Source organism: Labrus mixtus, chromosome 7 (assembly GCF_963584025.1).
Source record: "Labrus mixtus chromosome 7, fLabMix1.1, whole genome shotgun sequence".
NCBI classification, from domain to species: domain Eukaryota; kingdom Metazoa; phylum Chordata; class Actinopteri; order Labriformes; family Labridae; genus Labrus; species Labrus mixtus.
The window spans coordinates 3,193,168-3,215,254 of record NC_083618.1 but is presented as its reverse complement, the minus strand read 5'-3'; the positions used below and the strand labels follow the sequence as shown (position 1 = coordinate 3,215,254).

Genomic DNA, 22,087 nt, shown 5'->3' with positions numbered 1-22,087 from the left:
CGATATGGACCAAAACTCATATCTCCAAAATTTTTGGCTGAATGGCGATCCATATCGATATGTATTTTATTAACAGTGAAAACACATGGAAAAATAAACTACCTGTTTGTGAATTTAGGAGGAGCAGGGTTAAGAGGGACAGACAGTCAGTCATCATCAGTGAGATAAGAAAAAGGTGAACTGGCACCTCTGTAACGTTATTTTAATGCAACATAAACTATATCCATATTAACAATATTGTCTTACCCTATATCTTGTTTGAAAATATATCCATATATCTTAAAAACTTGATATATTTCCCAGCCCTACTGTGCATACATACTAATTGCATTATTTTTTTTGCTGCAGCAATGACACCTCTGAGGCGAAGAGAATAGTCCCGGGAAGAAAACAAACACAGAAGGTGCTAATGAAAGAAAGGAGAGAAGAAGAGACGAGGTGTTAACAACACTACTATCTGTCTCTACTGTTACTTCACTCAAGGTGTTACTGTTGCAGCCTAAATGTGGTCAAGGAACAAAGGAAGATAATGTCAAAAAAATATATGTTTTTTTCACTTTTTCAGAAGCACATTTGTAAGTAGTGTGATAAGCTGGATGTCGAAGTACATGGAGGCACAAACTAACCTCAAACAAGGTGCAACTAACAAGGTAACCACATTGTTTGCCTCCTTGTGTGTTTAATAATAGCTGCGGAAACCTAAAAAAATATGTAACAGAGGCAACTGTTACAGGTTAGTACCATATCTGCCTGAAAATAAGACAGACAATTACAGACAACGCAGCGAGCCAAAATAAGAGGATTTTAAGAGAGAAGTGTTGGCGAAGCGCTTTGAGCACCTAATTGGCATATCTATACAAAACAAAACAAAAAGTCCCTTTCAAATGACTTCATTGTAAATCTCAAGAGTCATCAGGATATGATTTCATATGGATTCTGTGAAACCATTTGATGTTTGCAGAACTCAGTGCTCGCTGCTATATGACTGATTGGCTTTAAATATGGGTCCTGTATTAACCATGCGGTGTTAACCTACCATTAAAACCGATATTAATATTCCAATTTTGACATCAGAAAAAAACATGTAAACATTCTTGTTAAAAAAAATGGTTTTGGACTGAATAGCTCATGTCTTTATTATTTGTATACACTGTACATGGCTTGTTTTTTTTAACTCCACTGTTTTGATCATATTAAGGCTGATAGTTATGCATAATTAGGGGCATGGCTGATCTGGCTGATCTGGCTGACAGGCTCCGCTTTGTAGCTGCTGCTAGGAGACTTGAGGCCCACCTCAGCTCCAACTCTTTTGCCTATTACTATACTGATTAAATCAGGAGCATTTCCAGCGTGATGACGTCAATTATAAATCAGTGAATCACTACTGTATATATCACTAACTAAGACATATCATTAGACAGACACCTAGTTTTCAAACATTCACAGGAGGAGGAAACACTATTAGATGTTGCAAAAGGCCACAGAATTTGGTGCCAAAGAGAAGTGTAAAAAATAAAAAATATATTTTATGCAAGACACAAATACAAGGGTATAATCTAGTGAACTGGGGATGAACCTTGCAAACAGATTTCCATATATGACACACACACATACACACACATTCCTCTGATAAACAAATACAGAGCCTGTTTAATGCACAGGTATGCACAAGCGTACGCACATGCAAATACATCATATTTATATATATACACACACAGAAATAGTGCTAGTAGTGGAAGTTGGCGCTGAGCCAGGCACAAATGGCTAATGTGAGTGTTTGTGACAGGCAGCCTGAGGCAGTGTGGGGAGCAGCTCCGTTCTATGACAGGTGTTGCCTCCACACTTCCCTCGCCTCCTTCTCACCCCATCACTGACACACAGCTTACCTGCTGGGGAGCCAGGAGCGCTCATGGGGAAATAGGCTGGGGGGTGCTCACTATATATATGTTAGTCTACTGTGTAAGCATCACAGGAGTGTGTGTGCGGGCGTGTGCGTGTGTGTTTCCTCTGGGGAATAAGGCAGCTCCCACACTGCTCAATGTAGATTGTTTTAAGTTGGAATGGGGAAAGAGACGGTGGCTGAGAGACTTTTCTCTGTAAGCCTCCAGCTGTGTTGTTGCTGGGAGATGGAAGGGTTGACAGAAAATGCAGAGAAGCCCACCTGCTAGGCTGAGAGATTTGATACTGGCAGGGCTCTTCAATCAGATTTTCATTTACTTTCAATCTCTTCAATAGCTGCAGCAATGCAACAGGCAGTATATATACCAAGCATAGGCTCTACTTCCTTTGATCTTATAAGTGAACTATTTGAGGTTTTAGTCTTTTTTAAAGTTTATGTCACATTTTAGACAGCAGCGAAATAAAGCATGGAACAATGAAAAGTCAAAGTGGCATTAAAAGGTGAAACCCAATAAGAAGAAGGACAGGTAAGAAAGAGTGAGAAGGGAGAGCCGGTGGGGAGATCACAAACAATCAAAGTTACATACTGTGTAGGCTTTTCTCACACACACAAAATATATCTAGGTCAATCCTATTCACACCTGAAAGCAGCTAAATAAGCTCCTTCTTCATATTTATACTTTACACTTGTGCCCAGCACAACCTCCAACTATTTTTCATGAACAAACAATCACTACGAGAAAACTGCAATTCAAATGTTCCCAAAAATACCCTCGACATGAAAACCACACCCATCACGAAAGACAGAGTTGGGTCAGTAGACATTTTGTACCAAGTATGACCACAGACTGCCAAAACCTCCCCCAAATAAAAAAAAAATAATAATAAAGCTACACACACTTACTGGCAGTATTAACTTGTCATTTAAAAAAAGTAAGAAAAAAGCTTTGAGGAAGTACAGAGAATGTAGAATTTGGCTTCACATTGCGATGCTTGAGCCCATATCAGTGTAAGCTAAGCCAGCGTCTCATTCAGTGTTCATTACAGTTGGTCGGCACACTAAAAAGACACTGCAGGTCTAATCAATCGGAGAGGAGAGAGAGAGACTGAGCCATGGGAAATCCACGTGTTTCATTCTAACTAAAGGAAGTGAGATAGAAATAATCAACAAGGTTGGAAATGCTAATTATTGATCGTCAATAGATTACATCTCATCAATACACATGTAAGTAACATCACAAAAAGTCCGACTTGTGTGAACCAAACATTTCAATTATCTCCAGAGCATTGTAAAGTCCAAAAGTCAAAATTTACTGAAAAAAGATCAATGCAATCATTTCCAAAATTCACAACATGTTTTTATCTTACCAAATTTTATGTTTTAATTATATTTGTTTGCATTTAGCCTTTCAAAAACAACATTTTCACTGCGGTCAAAAAACTTTTTGCTCTCTTGTGTATGGTGATTGGTCCATAGGTTACTGTACTGTGATTGGTCCATAGGTTACTGTACTGTGATTGGTCCATAGGTTAGTGTATGGTGATTGGTCCATAGGTTACTGTACTGTGATTGGTCCATAGGTTACTGTACTGTGATTGGTCCATAGGTTAGTGTATGGTGATTGGTCCATAGGTTGGTGTACTGTGATTGGTCCATAGGTTGGTGTATGGTGATTGGTCCATAGGTTGGTGTACTGTGATTGGTCCATAGGTTAGTGTATGGTGATTGGTCCATAGGTTGGTGTACTGTGATTGGTCCATAGGTTGGTGTATGGTGATTGGTCCATAGGTTAGTGTACTGTGATTGGTCGATAGGTTAGTGTATGGTGATTGGTCCATAGGTTAGTGTACTGTGATTGGTCCATAGGTTAGTGTACTGTGATTGGTCCATAGGTTAGTGTATGGTGATTGGTCCATAGGTTGGTGTACTGTGATTGGTCCATAGGTTACTGTACTGTGATTGGTCCATAGGTTAGTGTACTGTGATTGGTCCATAGGTTACTGTACTGTGATTGGTCCATAGGTTAGTGTATGGTGATTGGTCCAAAGGTTACTGTACTGTGATTGGTCCATAGGTTACTGTACTGTGATTGGTCCATAGGTTAGTGTACTGTGATTGGTCCATAGGTTACTGTACTGTGATTGGTCGATAGGTTACTGTATGGTGATTGGTCCATAGGTTACTGTACTGTGATTGGTCCATAGGTTACTGTACTGTGATTGGTCCATAGGTTGGTGTACTGTGATTGGTCCATAGGTTAGTGTACTGTGATTGGTCCATAGGTTACTGTATGGTGATTGGTCCATAGGTTAGTGTATGGTGATTGGTCGATAGGTTGGTGTACTGTGATTGGTCGATAGGTTAGTGTACTGTGATTGGTCCATAGGTTACTGTATTGTGATTGGTCCATAGGTTACTGTACTGTGATTGGTCCATAGGTTACTGTACTGTGATTGGTCCATAGGTTAGTGTATGGTGATTGGTCCATAGGTTACTGTACTGTGATTGGTCGATAGGTTAGTGTATGGTGATTGGTCGATAGGTTGGTGTACTGTGATTGGTCGATAGGTTAGTGTACTATGATTGGTCCATAGGTTGGTGTACTGTGATTGGTCCATAGGTTAGTGTACTGTGATTGGTCCATAGGTTACTGTATGGTGATTGGTCCATAGGTTAGTGTACGGTGATTGGTCGATAGGTTGGTGTACTGTGATTGGTCCATAGGTTAGTGTATGGTGATTGGTCCATAGGTTACTGTACTGTGATTGGTCGATAGGTTAGTGTATGGTGATTGGTCGATAGGTTGGTGTACTGTGATTGGTCGATAGGTTAGTGTACTATGATTGGTCCATAGGTTGGTGTACTGTGATTGGTCCATAGGTTAGTGTACTGTGATTGGTCCATAGGTTACTGTATGGTGATTGGTCCATAGGTTAGTGTACGGTGATTGGTCGATAGGTTGGTGTACTGTGATTGGTCGATAGGTTACTGTATTGTGATTGGTCCATAGGTTGGTGTACTGTGATTGGTCCATAGGTTACTGTACTGTGATTGGTCCATAGGTTACTGTACTGTGATTGGTCCATAGGTTAGTGTACTGTGATTGGTCCATAGGTTACTGTACTGTGATTGGTCCATAGGTTAGTGTATGGTGATTGGTCCATAGGTTGGTGTACTGTGATTGGTCCATAGGTTACTGTACTGTGATTGGTCCATAGGTTGGTGTATGGTGATTGGTCCATAGGTTAGTGTACTGTGATTGGTCCATAGGTTGGTGTATGGTGATTGGTCCATAGGTTACTGTACTGTGATTGGTCCATACGTTAGCGTACTGTGATTGGTCCATAAGTTACTGTACTGTGATTGGTCCATAGGTTAGTGTACTGTGAAGATTTAGGAATAATCCAGCGGCACCATAAATTATATTCATGAAAGGCTAAAAGGCTTCAAAGTCTATAGGCCCACTGTCGTTCCAATTTTTTTTCATGACTAAAAATGTTTCAAAAACATCCCCCCCTCTGTTAATTTTACAAATTGCACCCTGCTTTTAAGAATTCAAATCTTTCTAGCAATCACCTCTCTCACTCCCACTTACTGCACTGTTGGTTGACTTGTTGCCAAAGTGAATTTCTGAATATGACAAGAATATCTGTGTCAATACACACATTTCTGAAGAAGCAGAGTGGGATTTTCTGGCACAACTGCACCAACTAACAATGTGCATGAAAAGTGACTTGAAGAGGTCAAAATGCTCCAGCAACAATTGTAGTATGAAGATCAACTTTATTAACAAATTAGATCGACGCATTTCTGCTTGTGGCCTTCATACATCAGGGTCATCAGATGACCCTGCTTTTTCTTTTTTTTTAGATGACCCTGATGAAGGCCACAAGCCGAAACACGTCGGCCTAATTTGTTAATAAAGTTGATCTACATACTACAAGTGTTGCTGGAGCATTTTGACCTCAATAAGCACATTTGAAATAATGACATAGCAGAAAAATCTGAACACGGGAAACCAATAATAAGATCCTTGTTTTTGTACCGTGTTAGAAACCCTGTGACTCTGATGGCAGTTACTGTTAGTGTTAACATTCATAGCAGCAGACAGCATCGTGCATGTTCTGGTTTCAGCTCTAAAATCTTAAAAATTGAGCTTCTTAATGTACTAAATTGAAACAGTTCAATATGATTTTGTGTACTAAAAAAGACAATAATATAAATAATAACAGGGTTTTACAAGACTGGAGGAAATACTATGTTACATTAGAAGGAGACATTGTACATAATTATTCAAAAGCACAACGATGAACATCTAAGAATCGAAAGTGCAGTGGTATAACAATCAAACAGCAAAGAGAAAACTATTTCTGTGTCTCAGCACACAGTTGTCTTTCAAAGACTTAACAGTAGAGGGGGCTGTAGGCTCATACAAAAGGTTGGAGTGTAAAAGTACTCTACTACTAAATAATACAATGAACTCACTGGTCAGATGTTTGAAAGGTCCCTTTAGGAAATTGCTTCTTAGCCCGAACATTTAACATCTCCTCATACTTAATGTTGCCAAAATTGCTGCAAAATCAAACCAAGAAATGTTTAGTTAAATATATAAATAATAATATAAATATTTATTTATACATATATATATATATATATTTATCTTTTATATACATTTAAATTCAAGTAATAAATGCTTAAGAACTTATTTTTAGGTACTACATTAGACACAAGTGGCCCACTGTTTTCAGAGAGTTTAAATAAAGAAATCAAACATACTTGGGGAGTATTCAGTGCAATATAGCACAATTCATCTGGGACACCATAGTCGAAAGCACAGCTCTGACTCTTGGCATAAACCTGGAAAGCATCACTTACCAGGATTTTCGCCTTTCCTTGCTCTTCATGGACTTTTCCTTTCTCCAGGATGAGGGCAGGGGTCAGCTCATCCAGGCCTGTGGTTCTCACTGTCTCTCTCTCCCTCTGGGCCAGTTGGGCCAACTGTTCTTCCACCAGGGCCTGCTGACGCTCAAAGCTGAGGGGGGAGGAAACAACTGTTTTAATCTTTAACTTTTATTTATCCAATGCAAGTTGGCTTATCATGAAAGTTCTTGTTAACACAGAAAACTAGCAATATTGATTTTGGTTAATCAGCAACAGTATTAAGATTCATTTGAAAACCAATAGGACTAAAAAAAAGTATTTTATAAATAAAATTGTTTAGTTAGGAGCAGAGTGAAAAATTCCAAAGAGACCATTTAAGCCCTCAGACATTAAAACTGTTGACAGAAAATAAAAGGCAGTTATACATTACAATTCAATGATATTGTAGTATGTTACGTCTGTATGTGAGGTAATAAAACACTGATTAGATTGTGGCTAGACAAGCTGGACTTGCCAGCGTATAACATTTGAGAGGCTTGGGATAGTATACGAGCATGCCAGCAGCATAGCAGCATGCCTGTTACAGTATGTAGCACAGGCAGTGTTGACAGGCCACTCAATCTGTATAGGCTCAACATAAACATTACACATCAGCATCAAGTGTCCGGCACTTGCACTGGATATTTAATGTATGTGGCAACACAAAAGTCTCAAGCTAAGTGTATATAAATATACAGCTCAAATATTCTGCACAATAAAACAGGTGTCAGATTCCGAGCATGAAATACTAATAAACCATAATAAATAACATAAACATGTATATGCATAACCTCCTCTTCTCAAAATATGACTGGATAACAACCTAAAGGCACAATGACCTTGGCTTTATGGCGACATACTTTTTGCGTATTTCTTCCTGGATTTCTGTAGTGGAGGGTCCTGACGGTTTGGAAGCTGAAAATTAGATGGGACTTACGTCAATACACTGCAATATGGATCAGTTTGAAAAACAGAGAAGCAAAACCAACAATTTGTTACCAGAATATGAAGGGTTAAATTCTTGCCAAATAGTGTTCCCTGCTTATATGACCTCTGTATTACATAGTTATCTGATCTACAATAACTAAAAGTGGACCCTCTTTAACCCTTTCCCTAAGCAAATGTCAGAGTTTATGTTTACTCTATTCTATCCTGTATATACCGCAAGAAAAAAAATCACACAGCAATTGAGGGTTTTTTTTCTCATGTTGTTCTAATTCATCACAATATGTCATCACACTACACGCCTCCAAAGGGAGCTCTGTGAGAAAGGAGAGGTCTTTGACATGAACTTACTTGCTGCTGGTTTCTGACTATCTGCTGGGGGTGGCTTTCCGCTGTCAGACCCCTGAGACTCTCTCATCCGCCGAAGCACTTCATCTGAAAGCTGGAAAGCAATGTGAGAATTAAGAAAACTGTGCATATAAACATTTAAAAGCCCCCTGATGTTTAGTCAGGACTCATGTGTCTTGGAAAACTGCAGGACAAGAAACGTGCGAAAGAGATTATGAACATGTAACCAGTAGCTACTTGTGTACCAGTTCCAGTGAGTTCCAGTAAAACTCTCTGGCCTTCCTTAGTACTAAGATAGACAAACTATCTGCCTTCATGCTCAACTAATGAACAGGTGATTCATGTACTTTGCCTCTGGAAAATTTGCAGATTCACTGGGTCATAGTTCTGTGCGGATAAAACAAATATTTCATATTTTCATTTCATATTTGATTTATTTGCTCATTTCAGTGTATGGTTTCAACACAATAATACACAACAAAAGATATTTTCTCATAATGCTGACACACTGTTCATGAGCAAACAGGAGCAGGAAGAAGAACACTTATAATACCTGCCCCCTTTCCTAATAACACAAGATACTGTTTAACAGAATAAGATGGCTAACCTGTTGTTTTCTCTTTCTTTCACAAAACAAAAAAATAGATCAACAATATAGAAACAATCAAATACAATCAGTTAGATTAACTCAATACATTCATCATTTCCCAGAACATTTTCTTTATACATTCTTTTAAATTGAATGATACTTGAGCAGCATTTTAAATGATTATCGAGAGAATTCCATAATTTAACTCCATTTACTGAGATACACATTTGTTTTAATGTAGTGCGTGCAAATGGACTTTTAAAATTAAATCTTGGGATAGGATAGGATAGGATAATACTTTATTGATCCCCAGAGGGGAAATTCGGCGGTGCAGCAGCACATACAAGTAAGCTAAAAATACACATTAAACAGAATAGATTACATAAATAAAAATTACAAATAAAAACAGGAGGTATACACAAGTACAAAATGAATGATGAAGTTAACTATGCATGGAATTGAGACAGTATTTGCAGAGAATGACAAGATAAAGTGACTTGGTATGATAAATAGCAGCAAGTAATGTAAACAGCAGAGAAGAGAGGCAGTGTTGTACCACAGTAATGCAGAGTGCAGTTATATAATATAATGTAGTATAATATAATATAATATAGTGCAATATGAACAATATAGTGTAATATAATTAAATGTTATATAATATAGACTAATATAATATAATAAAATATATAGAATGTACAGTATGTATGTATATATATATTGATGCTAAATAATAATAATAATAATAATAATAATAATAATACAATAATACAATGTTAGTAAATCAGATCCGTCTATGATCCTCCTCATTAAATGTAAACACAAACAACTTCTGTACATTTTCTGTACAATAGACTGTGTAGTCTTTGGTTTGAAACTGAAAGTGTTTTTCTGACGTATGACGTCGCATTTGTAATTTACACTAGACTGACGTTATAGTAATATTAATAAAGTCATGATGGATAATAGAAAATATTTACGTGACGTTGTAGACATACAGCATTTCAAAGTTAAACTACTAAATGACTCCCGGTTTGATTGGCATTTGACCAACAACTACAGGTCGTGAATTATCACTTTTAAAGGACTGGAGGTTAAGATAGCATACTGGTACCACTAACCTTAAAGCACATGACCCTGTCCGGACATTGGGTGGGGGGGGGGGGGGGGGGGGGGGGCATGACAGGAGTCATTTGAGGACATGGGACCTGTCAGCCTTCACACAGCAGCACACACACACACACACACCTCCTAGCTAACCGATATTAGCTTTGCTGGTTATACCCTTATACCCAAGAACAATATTCAAACTTTGGCTCTGAATTTTTCTCTTTTAAAGAAAGGTTTTATATTATTATTTACCTTTACTCCGTCAATGACTGTGACCTTCTCGTCTTCGTCCAGTCCGAATGACACTTTCCTTGTCGTACTCCCATTGCCCCCCATGGTGAGCAGCCGTCGGTTCCCACCTGGTTAAAACCAATAATGAACACCCCGCCTGCTGCTGGGACAGGGTGTCACAGGGTGTCACACAGATGAGACAGCGGCTAAAGGCGCTGAAAACACTTCAATAAAGGTCATTCTGGCGCTGCAGTATCCTCCCTGCTCATTCGTCGGATGAAATAATTCAGAACCAATGACTCGCACTCGTGTGCCATCTGAAATGGACCAAGGGTACATGGGAATTGTAGTCATATTGCAGTTTGACTCAAGAGAAGATTGACTTTAATACCTTTTCGTTAACAAACCAAATTGAATTAAATAAAGGACAAACAGTCGTATAATCAAGATATGAGAAAAACATATGCAGGGAAAGGCAATTTTCCTGAATGTAGTTGCCAAGACTATCCACAGAGTGGAGTCCTATACTAAATTTGACTCCAACTAAAAGAGAGGTACATAAACCGGCCAACATGAAGGAGTCCATGGTTTATTTTGTTGGTCATGGAATGATCAATACATTCACGAATATGGTCTGAACATTACACAATCAATGCACTTAAATAAAAAGGCAAATTACAGATCGTTTGTGAAATTATTTTTTTTTTAAATCAGACACCTCTTGTGTATCAAGAGAGAGGATGCACCTTGCAAAGTCATGTCATGTGAAGGCAAACTGATCTCCAAATCACTATTTTAACTCTATTCACCAGCTCTAAAATTTGAATAGAAAATATTTCTGATTCAAACACAAGCCATTGTTTCTTGGAAATACACAACTTTGTTTCTGTAGGTCTATGAGAAAATAAATCATTTCTGCATACAGGTCATCTCTGTCTATGAATACTGCTAGCTTAGATACAGTAATTCATTCACACCAAGCATACTGCATTTTTTTAGAGAAACCCTTGCACACATCACATTTCCTCTGTAGACATAAAGTAAATGAGATGTGAGGTGGTTTACAAAACACTTGAGTATGACATTGTAGAGTTAAGACAACAAAGACTACACAAGTTGAACAAAGGAGCAAACGAATCAGGTATCAAACTGATCAGATTTCAACATTTGGTCTTTAGCGGTCTTGCAGGTTTGTCTTAATTCCTAAAATGATGATGAAGCCTTACCAATTTTTAACACAGCCCACCTTTCTTGCTCATAGGGGATTTCATCTTTATAATGCAACTGCATTAATACCATCATGTGATAACATCAAATTTAGCAAAATTGTTCATGGTCTTATTTCACTTTTTGTACCAACATTTTGTGGAAAAACTGAAAATAGAAAAGAAAGGAAGGATGTTAACTGCAAAATTAAACTCAACCTTTAAACAGCAACACTTTTGCAGCAAGCAAAATTTTAGCAGCTACTCTGTAAAGAACAGAGAGCATGACATAATTAGAATACATAGAAAAGGTTTCTGCACATTTGGTGTCCCAATCACACTTCCTTATTGACTATGAATTCAATATAAGTTCAGTAGCAGGAATGATAGATCTGGTATAGGAATAATAAATTAAAGAGGAAAGAAATTACATATCGCAATTTTGATATTCTTTAAGCTAAAATCTAGGAATGACCTCAAAATGGATTGTGATCTTTGACATGGATCCGATGCCTCTATAAGGGAGTTACTGACACATCGACCTAACACCCTCCACCTGCTCACAGCAGGGACAGCACCTATTTCAGAGGTAAGTAAACCAACAAAAATGAATTAGCACTTGTCCTGTGTAAAGAGGCATAGTGATTCGGCAAAAAAATAAAAAGCAGAGTCACATTTGTAATTCAAGGCAGCAGTCTATTAGGTCAGTTGAGATGCTATTTCTCAAAGCTTTGGTAGGAATGTTGGATTTTATTGATGTGGTGTTCTTAAACCACGGTTAAACTTCATCATTGAGGATTATGCAGTTGATGCGTAATGCTGGAATGACAGAAAATGTGCGGGGAGGAGTTGGAAAGCTCCAACATTTAAGAGCGACAGAATTAATACGGAGTCTGTTGCAGCCGCAGTGCGAGGACAGCACTCATAGATTGGAGTTACAGCAGCATTGCACTCTGCCAACAGTGTTACAAAAGTTTTGCTATATTCATAATCCTCCACATAACTGGCAAGCAAAGGTCCCTCCTTAAGTTTCCACTTTTCCTGGTTTCAAAGCAAAGCCAAGAGTAACCCTTTACCGGTGTCCCACAACTTTGTTCTGCATTTTTATGGCCGACTCCTTTGAAGGCCAACCTACACAACCTTAGCAACATGTAAGTCCAGCTGTAAGTCCCTCCCTTTCTTTTTCAATGATTCACACATTGATAGGTCTCCAGCGGTCTGCTTCAATGCTGTTGATGCTGCTGGATCCATAGGGTCCGGAGGCCACATCATCCAGGTAAGCTCCAACCACACGAGAGCTGCCTGGACCAGAGCCGTCGATCTGGGTGGAGGAGTAGTACAGACCCTGGTCAAGCAGCTCCTTACGGCCGATGGATGCAGCGACAGTTGGGGGAAGGTGGACGTCACTTTCATCCGGCTCATCCATCTGTGACTTGTAGGAGAAGAGGATCTTCGGCTCGGAGCTGTGGAAAAGGAGAAAAGTGTAGAAAAAAGGACGGGAAATACGCTGTGTATGTTTGTATGATTCTTTATACATACCCAAAGAAGCCTTTGAGGAATGTGACATAAATGAGCGGAGCAAAGGCGGAGAAGTAGAGGAAGGTGGTGACATCAACACAGCTGGCAAAGGAAATATGAAACAGACGTGTCAGACAGCATCGACGGAGCTGTAAAACAGAGTTCTGCTAAACAGACAATTCAATCCAAAAGTAAAACATCTGTTATATGTTGTCATCCTCTTGCCTTAACTCAAAAGAACTTTACTGGACCCGCCAAAATAGCGAGTCATCCCCCTTGTTGCTGCTGAGCCAAATATTTAATAAGATGGTTAATAAGCAGCCACAAAGCTCCATTTCCAGGATATAAATAATTTTAAAAAAAAACATGCAAAGAACAAATTCAAAAACAAAATGATTCATGAAGAATTGCTCTGAACCCAAAAATCAGTACAACAATGTTTCTTCCTCGAACATTTATTCAGCATCATATTCAATAGGGTTGTACTAACCACAGTCCCTCTATGATTCCAGCACACAGCAGGGAGCTGCCAAGGCCCTGGACCAGGTTCAGTGTAGACAGGATGGCAGCATACACATAGAAACTCCTCTTGGCTAGATGAGGGTAGCAAAACCAACAAAAACAGAGAACAAATGCTTTGGTATGCAGTGGTAACAAGCACATTAACACATTTCCCAAGAATCATGTTTAACTCTCTTCAAATCTTTTTTTTATAACTTACATGGAAGAGATATCCTCTCCCTCACTGGAGTTTTAGGCAAGATGACAATCAAAGAATAAACCTAAAGAAAAATGAAACGTTCAGCATTAGTAGTCAAGTCATTTATCAAGTATGTTAATCCACATGATGCTGCACTGACACACGTCACTGACCAGGAAGAAGAAGCAAGAGCTGGCCAACCAGAAGTGCCGTCCTCCGTGACCGTAGATGTTGAAGTCTTCAGCAGACAGGTGACTGTCTGGGTACAAGATCTCAAGTGTGCCCTGGAATTATTGACCATTTATTGCATGTAGCATGAAAGAAATACCTTAATTATCTGGCTTTGGGATGTTCAGTAAGGTCTTTAACACTGTTTGTTGTTTCATTATTTGTCTTTACCTGAGTGATGGAGTAGCCCAGAGCTAGAACAGCGGTAATAGCCAACACACGCTTTATACTGGATTTGCTCTCCAGGTGACCTGATCAATGAATGAAGAAAGAGGCTTAACACACTAGCAGACACAGAAAATGTACAACTGTTCAGTTACATTCACTGGATTCATGGAAGAAGAGAAAATAAATGATGGGAAGATTTGCAACAGATGTGTCAGGTGGAAAGTGACATCACACATGAAGTAAATAAGAACTGAAACAGGAAGAACAAACTAACCGAAAGCCAGACCCAAGATGATGACACTGAGCTCAATGGCCAGCAAGAAGAAGCGGGTAATTTCCCACAGCACCTAAAGAGACAAAAAAAAGTATCATGAGAATCCACGTCGTTCCAAGCTGTTTCATGACATATATTGATCCAGAACATCTACAGGTCAGGTCACACTCAAAGCGTTACATAATCACTGATGTTTTATCTTTTGAGCAGTGCAGTGCGCTATGGGAACAGTGGGTTCATTAGTGGTAACTCCACAGGGATCAGTCTGGTATGTGAGGAATGTCAGCCGTGCCTTTCCTTTTACACAACAAAGTCATGCTGACGCTCATATGTGACTGTGACTGGATGTCGCGTCATGCTTATTTCTGTATGTAGTTATGCTAGAAAGCTCCAATCTATCAGAGATCTACCTGTAGTTAACAATGCTAAATTACACTGTCAATCCAAGAAACAGTAACTGTTTTGAACCAGCAGTTTCTTTATTATTCTTTGTAGTTTAAGGGAAACATCAGTGTCATGTGATAAGTACAGCTCACAATATCTTTCTAGTTCCAGACAGTGACAAGTAGTTCTTATAGAAATACAAATAATTAATGAGTGCATGAAAATAAGATAAAATGTATTAATATGCAGTTACAGAAAAAAAAAAAAAAAAACTTGGGGTTGTTTGTCGAAGGTGGAACCTTAATGACTAGCTTTATTCCAATTCATGACGTATTTTCCCAAGTCAAACTTGTAGATTGATATCAAATTATTTTGTTCTTAAAAACATTACAGAAAACATTAATAACTTCCTGTTGAGCAGGTGGAAATATCATGATTTTCCATTTTGCTAGTTGTGGGACTACCTATTACCGGTTCGTACATTTGCATTTCATAATATTGAAATATAATAATTGAATGTACATATACATTAATGCAAGTTTCTAAATGTTAATCATGCTTGATGTGTTTCCTTACTTTGTCTATGATGGTGGCAGCACTGGATGCACTGACGGTCATTGACACTACAGCCCGAGTGATTCCAACTGCTGCTACAACAAAAACCTAACAAAAAAACACAGCTTGTTAAATAAGTCTTCTTGACACAATAAAAACATTTCCTTCAGTGGGATGAGGGGGAATTTATCGCCAAAAGCAACGATGCAGAGCTTAACACTCGAGCCAAACAATCAGATTTCCTTTACAGCCTTCTCAGCTGACATATCCTCTATGTGAGCCTTTGTTGTTATCTTACTATCAATGGAATGGTAACATCAAGTTTCAAATAAAGCCCACTTTGGTTCACTGTCCCTTGACCCTGTTGGGGCTCATTGCCACACAGAAATCTCCTGCAGCAGTAAAACTTCCACCGTGTTTGTCAGTGCAGAGGTAGATTATGTTGATCTTAAGTGATAGGCTGATATATTTTCATAACATTTATTTGCAGTAGCACAATGTGAAGCATCAACAGCATAACTTTAGATACTGTATATTTGTGTTTCTGTAGTTTGCATCCTACCAGCAAGTAAAAGGTGACAAAGATGGGGCTGGAGGTGAGTCGAATCTTGGCCCTGGCTGAGGGCAGCTTCCACATCAGGAATACAAGGAAGGCCACATTAGGCACAAGAAGGAAAATGTCCCAGAACCGCACTCTAAGACAGAGAGATAAATGTGAAGAGGACAATTCAGAGTTTTCAAAAAACTTGTATCGGCTGAAGACTCAGCACATCTACAGTTTTGTTTGTTATTCACTTTTGAACAGTAAGTAGTTCCATTTTGTATTTCTGGCACTTTCTCACACATGTTCACTACTCACAAACTCGTTCAATCTTTATCAATCAATCAATATTTGTATGGCATCAATTTATAACAAATCTTATCTAAAAACACTTCACAAAAACAGCAGGTGTAGATAGAGAGAGAGAGACAGACAAACAAACAGAGCAACAACAACAACAACAACAACAACAACAGCAGCAAAAATCAATAAACAGACTTTTTAACTACAATGCCTGTAATAATGGTAAAGTATGTATGCAGGAACAATGAAACATGATATTTAACTGATCAGTCTGATACACATTAACAACTATAATAGCGATTCAATGGGGAGGACTGATATTGTTAATTATAGCAGTTGAAGTGGAGCAGCTCTTAGATTCACATTAACAATTATAATGTTGATAACAGACATTCATGTTTTTCAAATACCTGGAGTTTCCAGCGTCCTCATACAAAACTTGAAGACATTTATGAGGCTTGCTGATGTTGCTTTCGTAATCAGGTTGCCAGGTTGGGAATGCTGAGATGTTCTCCAGCGGTGTGGGAGTAACGCTGCCATTGTATTGAGCAAACCTAACCACAGCAGTCACTGTGGCTAGCATGGTGTCAGACACTGTTGGGAAAGAAAATCTGATTATGTCAGGCATTAACTGTAATATTATTCACACAAGCTGAGGTAAAACATATTTTCTCATCAAAGAGCTTCCTCTTGTAAGGGGAAAGTTCTTTATAGAGTTTTAAAACGACAACGAAGAGTTTATACAAGTGACTTTTGTACCAAGCAGGCACACAGCTTTCTGTGTTAAACATTATGTAATGAGCTTAGCTGCGATATGGTGGTTAAAGTGCTCCGGCTTCAAACAGTGAAACTAAAATAATCCTGTTAGCTGTAAGTTACTACTCGAGAGTTTCAAGAACTGTCAAGACACAACAAGTTACCTTTCTTTACAAAACAACGTTTCTTCTTTATGTCTTTTCTTACTGGTTTTACTATTTTTATCTTCTTTTACTTCTTACTGTCCTTTTATTTATGCTCTTATCTTAACTCCTCTTATGTTTTAACTTGGTAATTTCTTATCTTACTTACTTTGTCTATTTATGTTTTATATTTATATTTACTTTTTATTAATATTATAGTTGTTTTTTGATCCTTTAACCACATGTTTATATTTCTTTTACTGCTCTTACCTTCTTATTGCTGTTATCTTTTGATTTGCTTTTAGCTCTTTTAGTTTCTTACATCTTTTTAAATCTTTGGTTCCTCTTGGTCTCAGCTTGTGTTGCCTGGGTTCTTATGATGGTTCTTGTGTTGCCTGGGTTCTTATGATGGTTCTTGTGATGGTTCTTATGATGGTTCTTGTGTTTCCTGGGTTCTTATGATGGTTCTTGTGATGGTTCTTATGATGGTTCTTGTGATGGTTCTTATGATGGTTCTTGTGTTGCCTGGGTTCTTATGATGGTTCTTGTGATGGTTCTTATGATGGTTCTTGTGTTGCCTGGGTTCTTATGATGGTTCTTGTGATGGTCGGGTTATATATGTCTGTTGGGTATCGTGCACTATGGGTTCTTTTCTGTTGAATTGTATTTAATTATTTTTAGTATTTTGTATTTGTTATGTTCTTGCTGTTGTTTATGTTCTTCTGTGTTTGGTTTAGTTTGTTCTTGTTTTTGCTGTTTGTCAAATCACTTTGTAAACCTGTGTTTTTAAAAAGGTGCAATATAAATAAAGTTATTATTGTTATTATTATAAGAGATAAGTAAAATGACAAAAACAAAGAGCAACACTAAGACCGTTCTTACTGTAGTTAAGTTGATCACGTAAAGCTAATATTCATGTATCCAAACCTGAAAGTCTTTCTTCAGGTTTATCAGAGTCATACTACTTTCAGTTAGTAAGTGTAAGGGGAATTACAGACGCTAGCTAACAATGCTAGCGTTAGTGAACCATAAAACTAGCAAGCTGCGGTCGGAGGATGTTATCTGTTCAATAAAGAATAACATCCGCCGAGTCCCCATTGTAGAGTTACACAGAAAAAAGTAGATTAATAATTGTAACTAGTGCTAGAGGATTTAGATGAAGTATCATTGTTTAAAGCTGACTGGTTTACGTTAGCATCATAACAAAACGTGATACTAGTGCAAGTGTAATTACGCCAGCCTAAAGTGACATAACGAGAGATTTCCTGGTGAAAAAAGAACAACTTACCGATTCAGTAGACCAGAATTCCAGAGAACAAATGCTGTAGAATGTTTTAGAAAAGATATGACTTCAGCATTTGTTCCTCACATCAATAAATGGATCACTGAAACGGGACATCGCTGTACCCGACAGTTTCGTTAAGAATTCCCTGTGTAGTCAGCTGACACATCTCACCACACATGCTAAGGAAGTCTCGCGAGAAGTCACCACACATGCGAAGAAAGTCTTGCGAGAAGACAACGTGACGTATGTTTTTCTCCAAACTCCGGCAGGTGAAGGCTTTGGATAGATACGTAAAGCCCATGATATATCCCTCTTCTTGATGGCGATGCTTGTTTTCTTGTTGTATTTTTTTTGTTTGTACATGTATTTGAATTAAGGAAACTGAAATACACAAGATAATTGACTGACATCTTTTAAATTATAAAACAATTAACAAACACAAAACCTATAGGCCTATATCAAGGCTTCAAAAGCCTTTTTGGAAACTCCAGATTGTGAAAATATTTTCGTTGTTCTAAACAATACCTCTATACTCCAATTTTTTACAGCTTTTAAACTGATATTTTAGGTTATAACAACGAATAATTGAATAAACTATAATGGTGTTATGTTTCATTAAGCTTTCAAGAAACAACCTGATCAGCTCAGCAAATCATCCAGCTATAAGCTCCCGTTCTTTTGCCAGTATTAAAAATGGCTGTTTTGTTTGCAGTAGTGACTGAAATAAAGTTAATCCTCTGTGTGTGGGGAAAATAAGACTGGTTCTCTTGCATGATCACTTTCTTTTTCTTTTTGAGACAAATCATGGACACATTGCACCTGGAAAGACTGAGAATGTATAACGAAGACTAAGGAAGTGTTTTTTAAGATCTTGACTATTATAGTAGTGTTTTTCAGGGTTAAGGACTAATGTGTAAGATGTAAAAGCTTGCTTTGTATAAATATTCCCTTCTTATTTCTTTTTTTTTTAAATGAGGAATGTGTACAATTTGAACAGTTCAGAGAAACTCCTCAATACTTTGTGAAATAATGACTGCAGTTGATAAGACATAGAATGTGATTTTATTTTATTTTTTTGTTTTCTTTCCTGAGCACTCATATTAAGCATTACAGTGCATTACCAACAAAAATAAAAACTTTACAATTATTTCTTTAAGCTTTTTTCATGGGCACTATATTTCAGGTACACTGCAATTATGTCTATGTTTGACACACAACATTAAACTTTAAATTAACACACACAACACAACTACACTCTTACATTTGTTTTCCTTTTATCATTGTTTTTTTTTCTGCATGGCATTTATATATACATTTATTTATTTTTTCTTAATGTAAATAGTGTTATGAGTGAATGGTGGCACGTGCTTTGGGAACCCCTGACATCATCCTGTAGGCCAGGAACACTGGTTCAGTCAGGTTGGCCTTAAATGTGTATATATGAGTTTTCCCGCTGATGGGGCTGACATTATAGAAGCTCAGTCTGTGCGTCTTAAAACTCAGTCTGATCTCCAGCCTGCATGACACTGTGGTCCTCTTCAGCGGCACACTGTGACCCTGCTCAAAGGCTGTCAGCAGATTATTGAACCACATCAGACACCAGGAACTCCGGCTGCTCTCAAGAGCCGAGGGCAAACCGGTACGCTCTAACTTTCTGCTGTAGCACAGGCCTATGATCCACGGAGACCCCTCCAGCTCCACATCCCAGCAGTGCTCCCCTTCATGGAAGCTCTGGGTGCTGAGGACCTGTAAGAAGTTGGTAAACCTCTGAGGAGAAGGTGGGTAGGGCTGCTTTGCGGCGCTGAAAGTGACTGTCTTCAAGTCGTCCGAGAGGACTAGGTTTGGATGGGTTGTTTCGGCGTCAAAGGTCACCTCTGAAGGGTTGAGGGCGTTCCGAATGGAGCGCTCAATCTCTCTGAATCTTTCCCTCAGTTCAGTGTTCATGCTTTCCAGTTTGGGACAGGCTCGTGCCGCGTTGACTTTTGTGTCAATGTGGTCCACTTCTTCCTCCACGGGCTTGGCCATTAGCTCTGCAATGCGCGGTTGTAGAGTCTGAAGATCGCCACTGAATGCAGCCTCGTCCTCTTCGGTCAGGAGGGACTCTGCCATGAGCACAGCTTGTCTCAGCTGCTTAGTCAGCTCCGAAGCACGACTGACTCTGTGGCCTATACCTTCCTCACCTGGAGCCAGCTCTTTTTCGATCAGCTGCATCACCTGTGCGCTGTAACTCTGCGTCAAATCTTTCACCTGTTCTAAAAGTTTGGATGTTTTCTCTCTCAGCATACTATTAGCAGCTGTCACCTCCGACTCTCGTTCCCTCTCTTTCTTCAGCAAACTCTCTGCCATTTCCAACTTCAAGCCCAAATCTGTGATTTGAGATGCAAGTCTGAATTTGGGTTCTTCCATTTCCATTTTGCCTTTGCGAGTGTCTTTCTCTTGGTGCGAAGAAAAGGGGAGCTCTTCGGACCCAGTCCCGATTACTAAGTCATCCTTTTCCTTTGCGTCAGAGATCTTCTCCTGGCTACCTCCAGCAGTCACTTTAGGGTGCGATTCTACTGCACCAGGCCTAGCATCACTCCTCGCCGCTTCAACATCAGAAGGGTCTGCATTTGGTTTGACTCTCCCAGCAGTGGCTTTGTAAGCTTCAACTAGGCTGCACATTTTGGAGCTTTTCGCAAGGGTGCTGGTTCCCTGGTACTCTACCTGGCACTCAGGGCAGCTATGCTGGTCAAGACCTTCTCCCATGGTCTGGAGGCAAGCCAAGCAATAGGTGTGACCACAGGGAAGAGAAACTGGATCAGAGAAGAGCTCCAAGCAGATTGGGCATGTGACCTTCAGAGCCATAGCTTCTGGATACTTTTTGGAAAAGTGTTGCTCGTTCTCGCACACAGACATGGTGAAGACACTGAAAATAGAAATGACAGGGTAACACTTCCAATATGTTGTTTGTTTTTTTAAAACATGAACTTTAACGTATTTCTTGGTTGCTTAATTGTTTTTTGTAGGGTAAAGGACTTCAAAAATAATCCCTAAGGTAGCGTCTGGCATTTGGGCCATTAAATTAGGAAATATTCACTTTAAAATTGCTGTGGTTAATGTTTGGTAAATTTACTGCATTTTATTTCCTTATATATATCGATGTAAAATTGAATATTTCTAAATATGGATATGGCCCTGACAAATATAGGCAGGTTATTGGCAAGTAACTAGCCAACATGACAGCACAGGAACAAGGAAACTACTGTATAAAGATAAGATCGCAGCATTTCCTATAATAAGTTTACAAAAAAAAAATAGGCCTAAGTCAATTCTTCTGTGTTGTGATATGTAGTGGAAATCCGAAGTTTCGTGTAGCCACGAGTGTGCAGAGCGAAGTCTAATGTTGATTACAAATGTTTCTGCGTCGTCATTGGGCAGTCTGTTTGTATTTAGTTGCTTAAGTTTCGATTTCCTTCCTGTGAGCAGAATCTCCAACAGATATTTAGTCTGAGTGCCGCGGCCAAATGCTGATAAATTTCTGTCGTTCATCTTAATTTAAACACTTACATTGTTAGATTATTCGGCTCCAGGGAATGGTTTAATTTCTTAATCTGGCTTTTGATTCCTTTTAAAATAATAAGGCACATGTTGTTATCGAGGCGTGCTTACGGATCACTCACGCTTGGTGGCTAGTAGCAGGCGAAGTAGTCTATCTTTTATTAATCAGAAACAGATGAAGATATGTCGTTCTTCTGTTAATAAGGAAACGGACTTACCCGTGACACTACAGCTGCCCTGTGCGAAGTCTTCCTGTTCAGGTGAGTCAGTAAAACGCACTGACGGAGACATCAGCCTTTACGCCTTCTACAAACATTACGCCTCTTTCTGCCCACTCTGAGCCTGTACCTGCTTTAATAGTTACAGATCGAATCTTCGAAAATGGTTAGAAAGCATATTAATCGATCTCCTATTGAATAGCAAAAAAAAAAGAAAAACAAAAAGAAACTT

The 22,087-nt window shown here is 38.7% G+C and overlaps 3 protein-coding genes across 5 annotated transcripts in view; all 3 read right to left on the bottom strand.

The window, feature by feature from the left end:
* The window catches only part of LOC132977512 (MICOS complex subunit mic25a-like), a 291,593-nt gene extending 281,275 nt beyond the window's left edge, over positions 1-10,318 (bottom strand). The window contains exons 1-4 of one of the 3 annotated variants that reach the window (XM_061042130.1): positions 10,062-10,318; positions 8,117-8,207; positions 7,681-7,735; positions 6,776-6,932 (exon numbers count right to left, since the gene is read on the bottom strand). In XM_061042130.1, coding sequence (XP_060898113.1) covers positions 6,776-6,932; positions 7,681-7,735; positions 8,117-8,207; positions 10,062-10,145 — 387 coding nt within the window. In that variant the 5' untranslated portion in view covers positions 10,146-10,318. The remainder of the gene's footprint in view (positions 1-6,775; positions 6,933-7,680; positions 7,736-8,116; positions 8,208-10,061) is intronic. The other 2 variants (XM_061042129.1, XM_061042132.1) reach the window with 2 other exon arrangements.
* A 297-nt stretch (positions 10,319-10,615) lies between these two features.
* Positions 10,616-18,267, bottom strand: tpra1 (transmembrane protein, adipocyte asscociated 1). Its single transcript, XM_061042128.1, has 11 exons — positions 18,104-18,267; positions 16,327-16,510; positions 15,635-15,767; positions 15,094-15,180; positions 14,134-14,206; positions 13,863-13,942; positions 13,637-13,747; positions 13,485-13,545; positions 13,254-13,356; positions 12,785-12,865; positions 10,616-12,708 (listed from the first exon to the last, which is right to left on the bottom strand). Exons 2-11 carry the CDS (start codon positions 16,497-16,499, stop codon positions 12,438-12,440), a joined length of 1,173 nt encoding a protein of 390 aa, XP_060898111.1. The 5' UTR covers positions 16,500-16,510; positions 18,104-18,267; the 3' UTR covers positions 10,616-12,437.
* An 884-nt stretch (positions 18,268-19,151) lies between these two features.
* trim107 (tripartite motif containing 107) lies at positions 19,152-22,078 on the bottom strand. The gene is made up of 2 exons (XM_061042115.1): positions 21,852-22,078; positions 19,152-20,974 (listed from the first exon to the last, which is right to left on the bottom strand). The coding sequence occupies exon 2, from the start codon at positions 20,942-20,944 to the stop codon at positions 19,445-19,447; it is 1,500 nt and encodes a 499-aa protein (XP_060898098.1). The 5' UTR covers positions 20,945-20,974; positions 21,852-22,078; the 3' UTR covers positions 19,152-19,444.
* Positions 22,079-22,087: the final 9 nt, after the last annotated feature.

Bases quoted from the DNA above. Each gene is read 5' to 3' on its own strand.
- tpra1 (XM_061042128.1), bottom strand. From the start codon at position 16,499: ATGCTAGCCACAGTGACTGCTGTGGTTAGGTTTGCTCAATACAATGGC. The intron at 15,768-16,326 runs GTATTTGAAAAA...TCTCTGTCTTAG, and splicing joins GAGGACGCTGGAAACTCCAG to AGTGCGGTTCTGGGACATTT. The intron at 13,357-13,484 runs GTAAGTTATAAA...ACCCTCATCTAG, and splicing joins GGAGAGGATATCTCTTCCAT to CCAAGAGGAGTTTCTATGTG.
- trim107 (XM_061042115.1), bottom strand. From the start codon at position 20,944: ATGGCTCTGAAGGTCACATGCCCAATCTGCTTGGAGCTCTTCTCTGAT.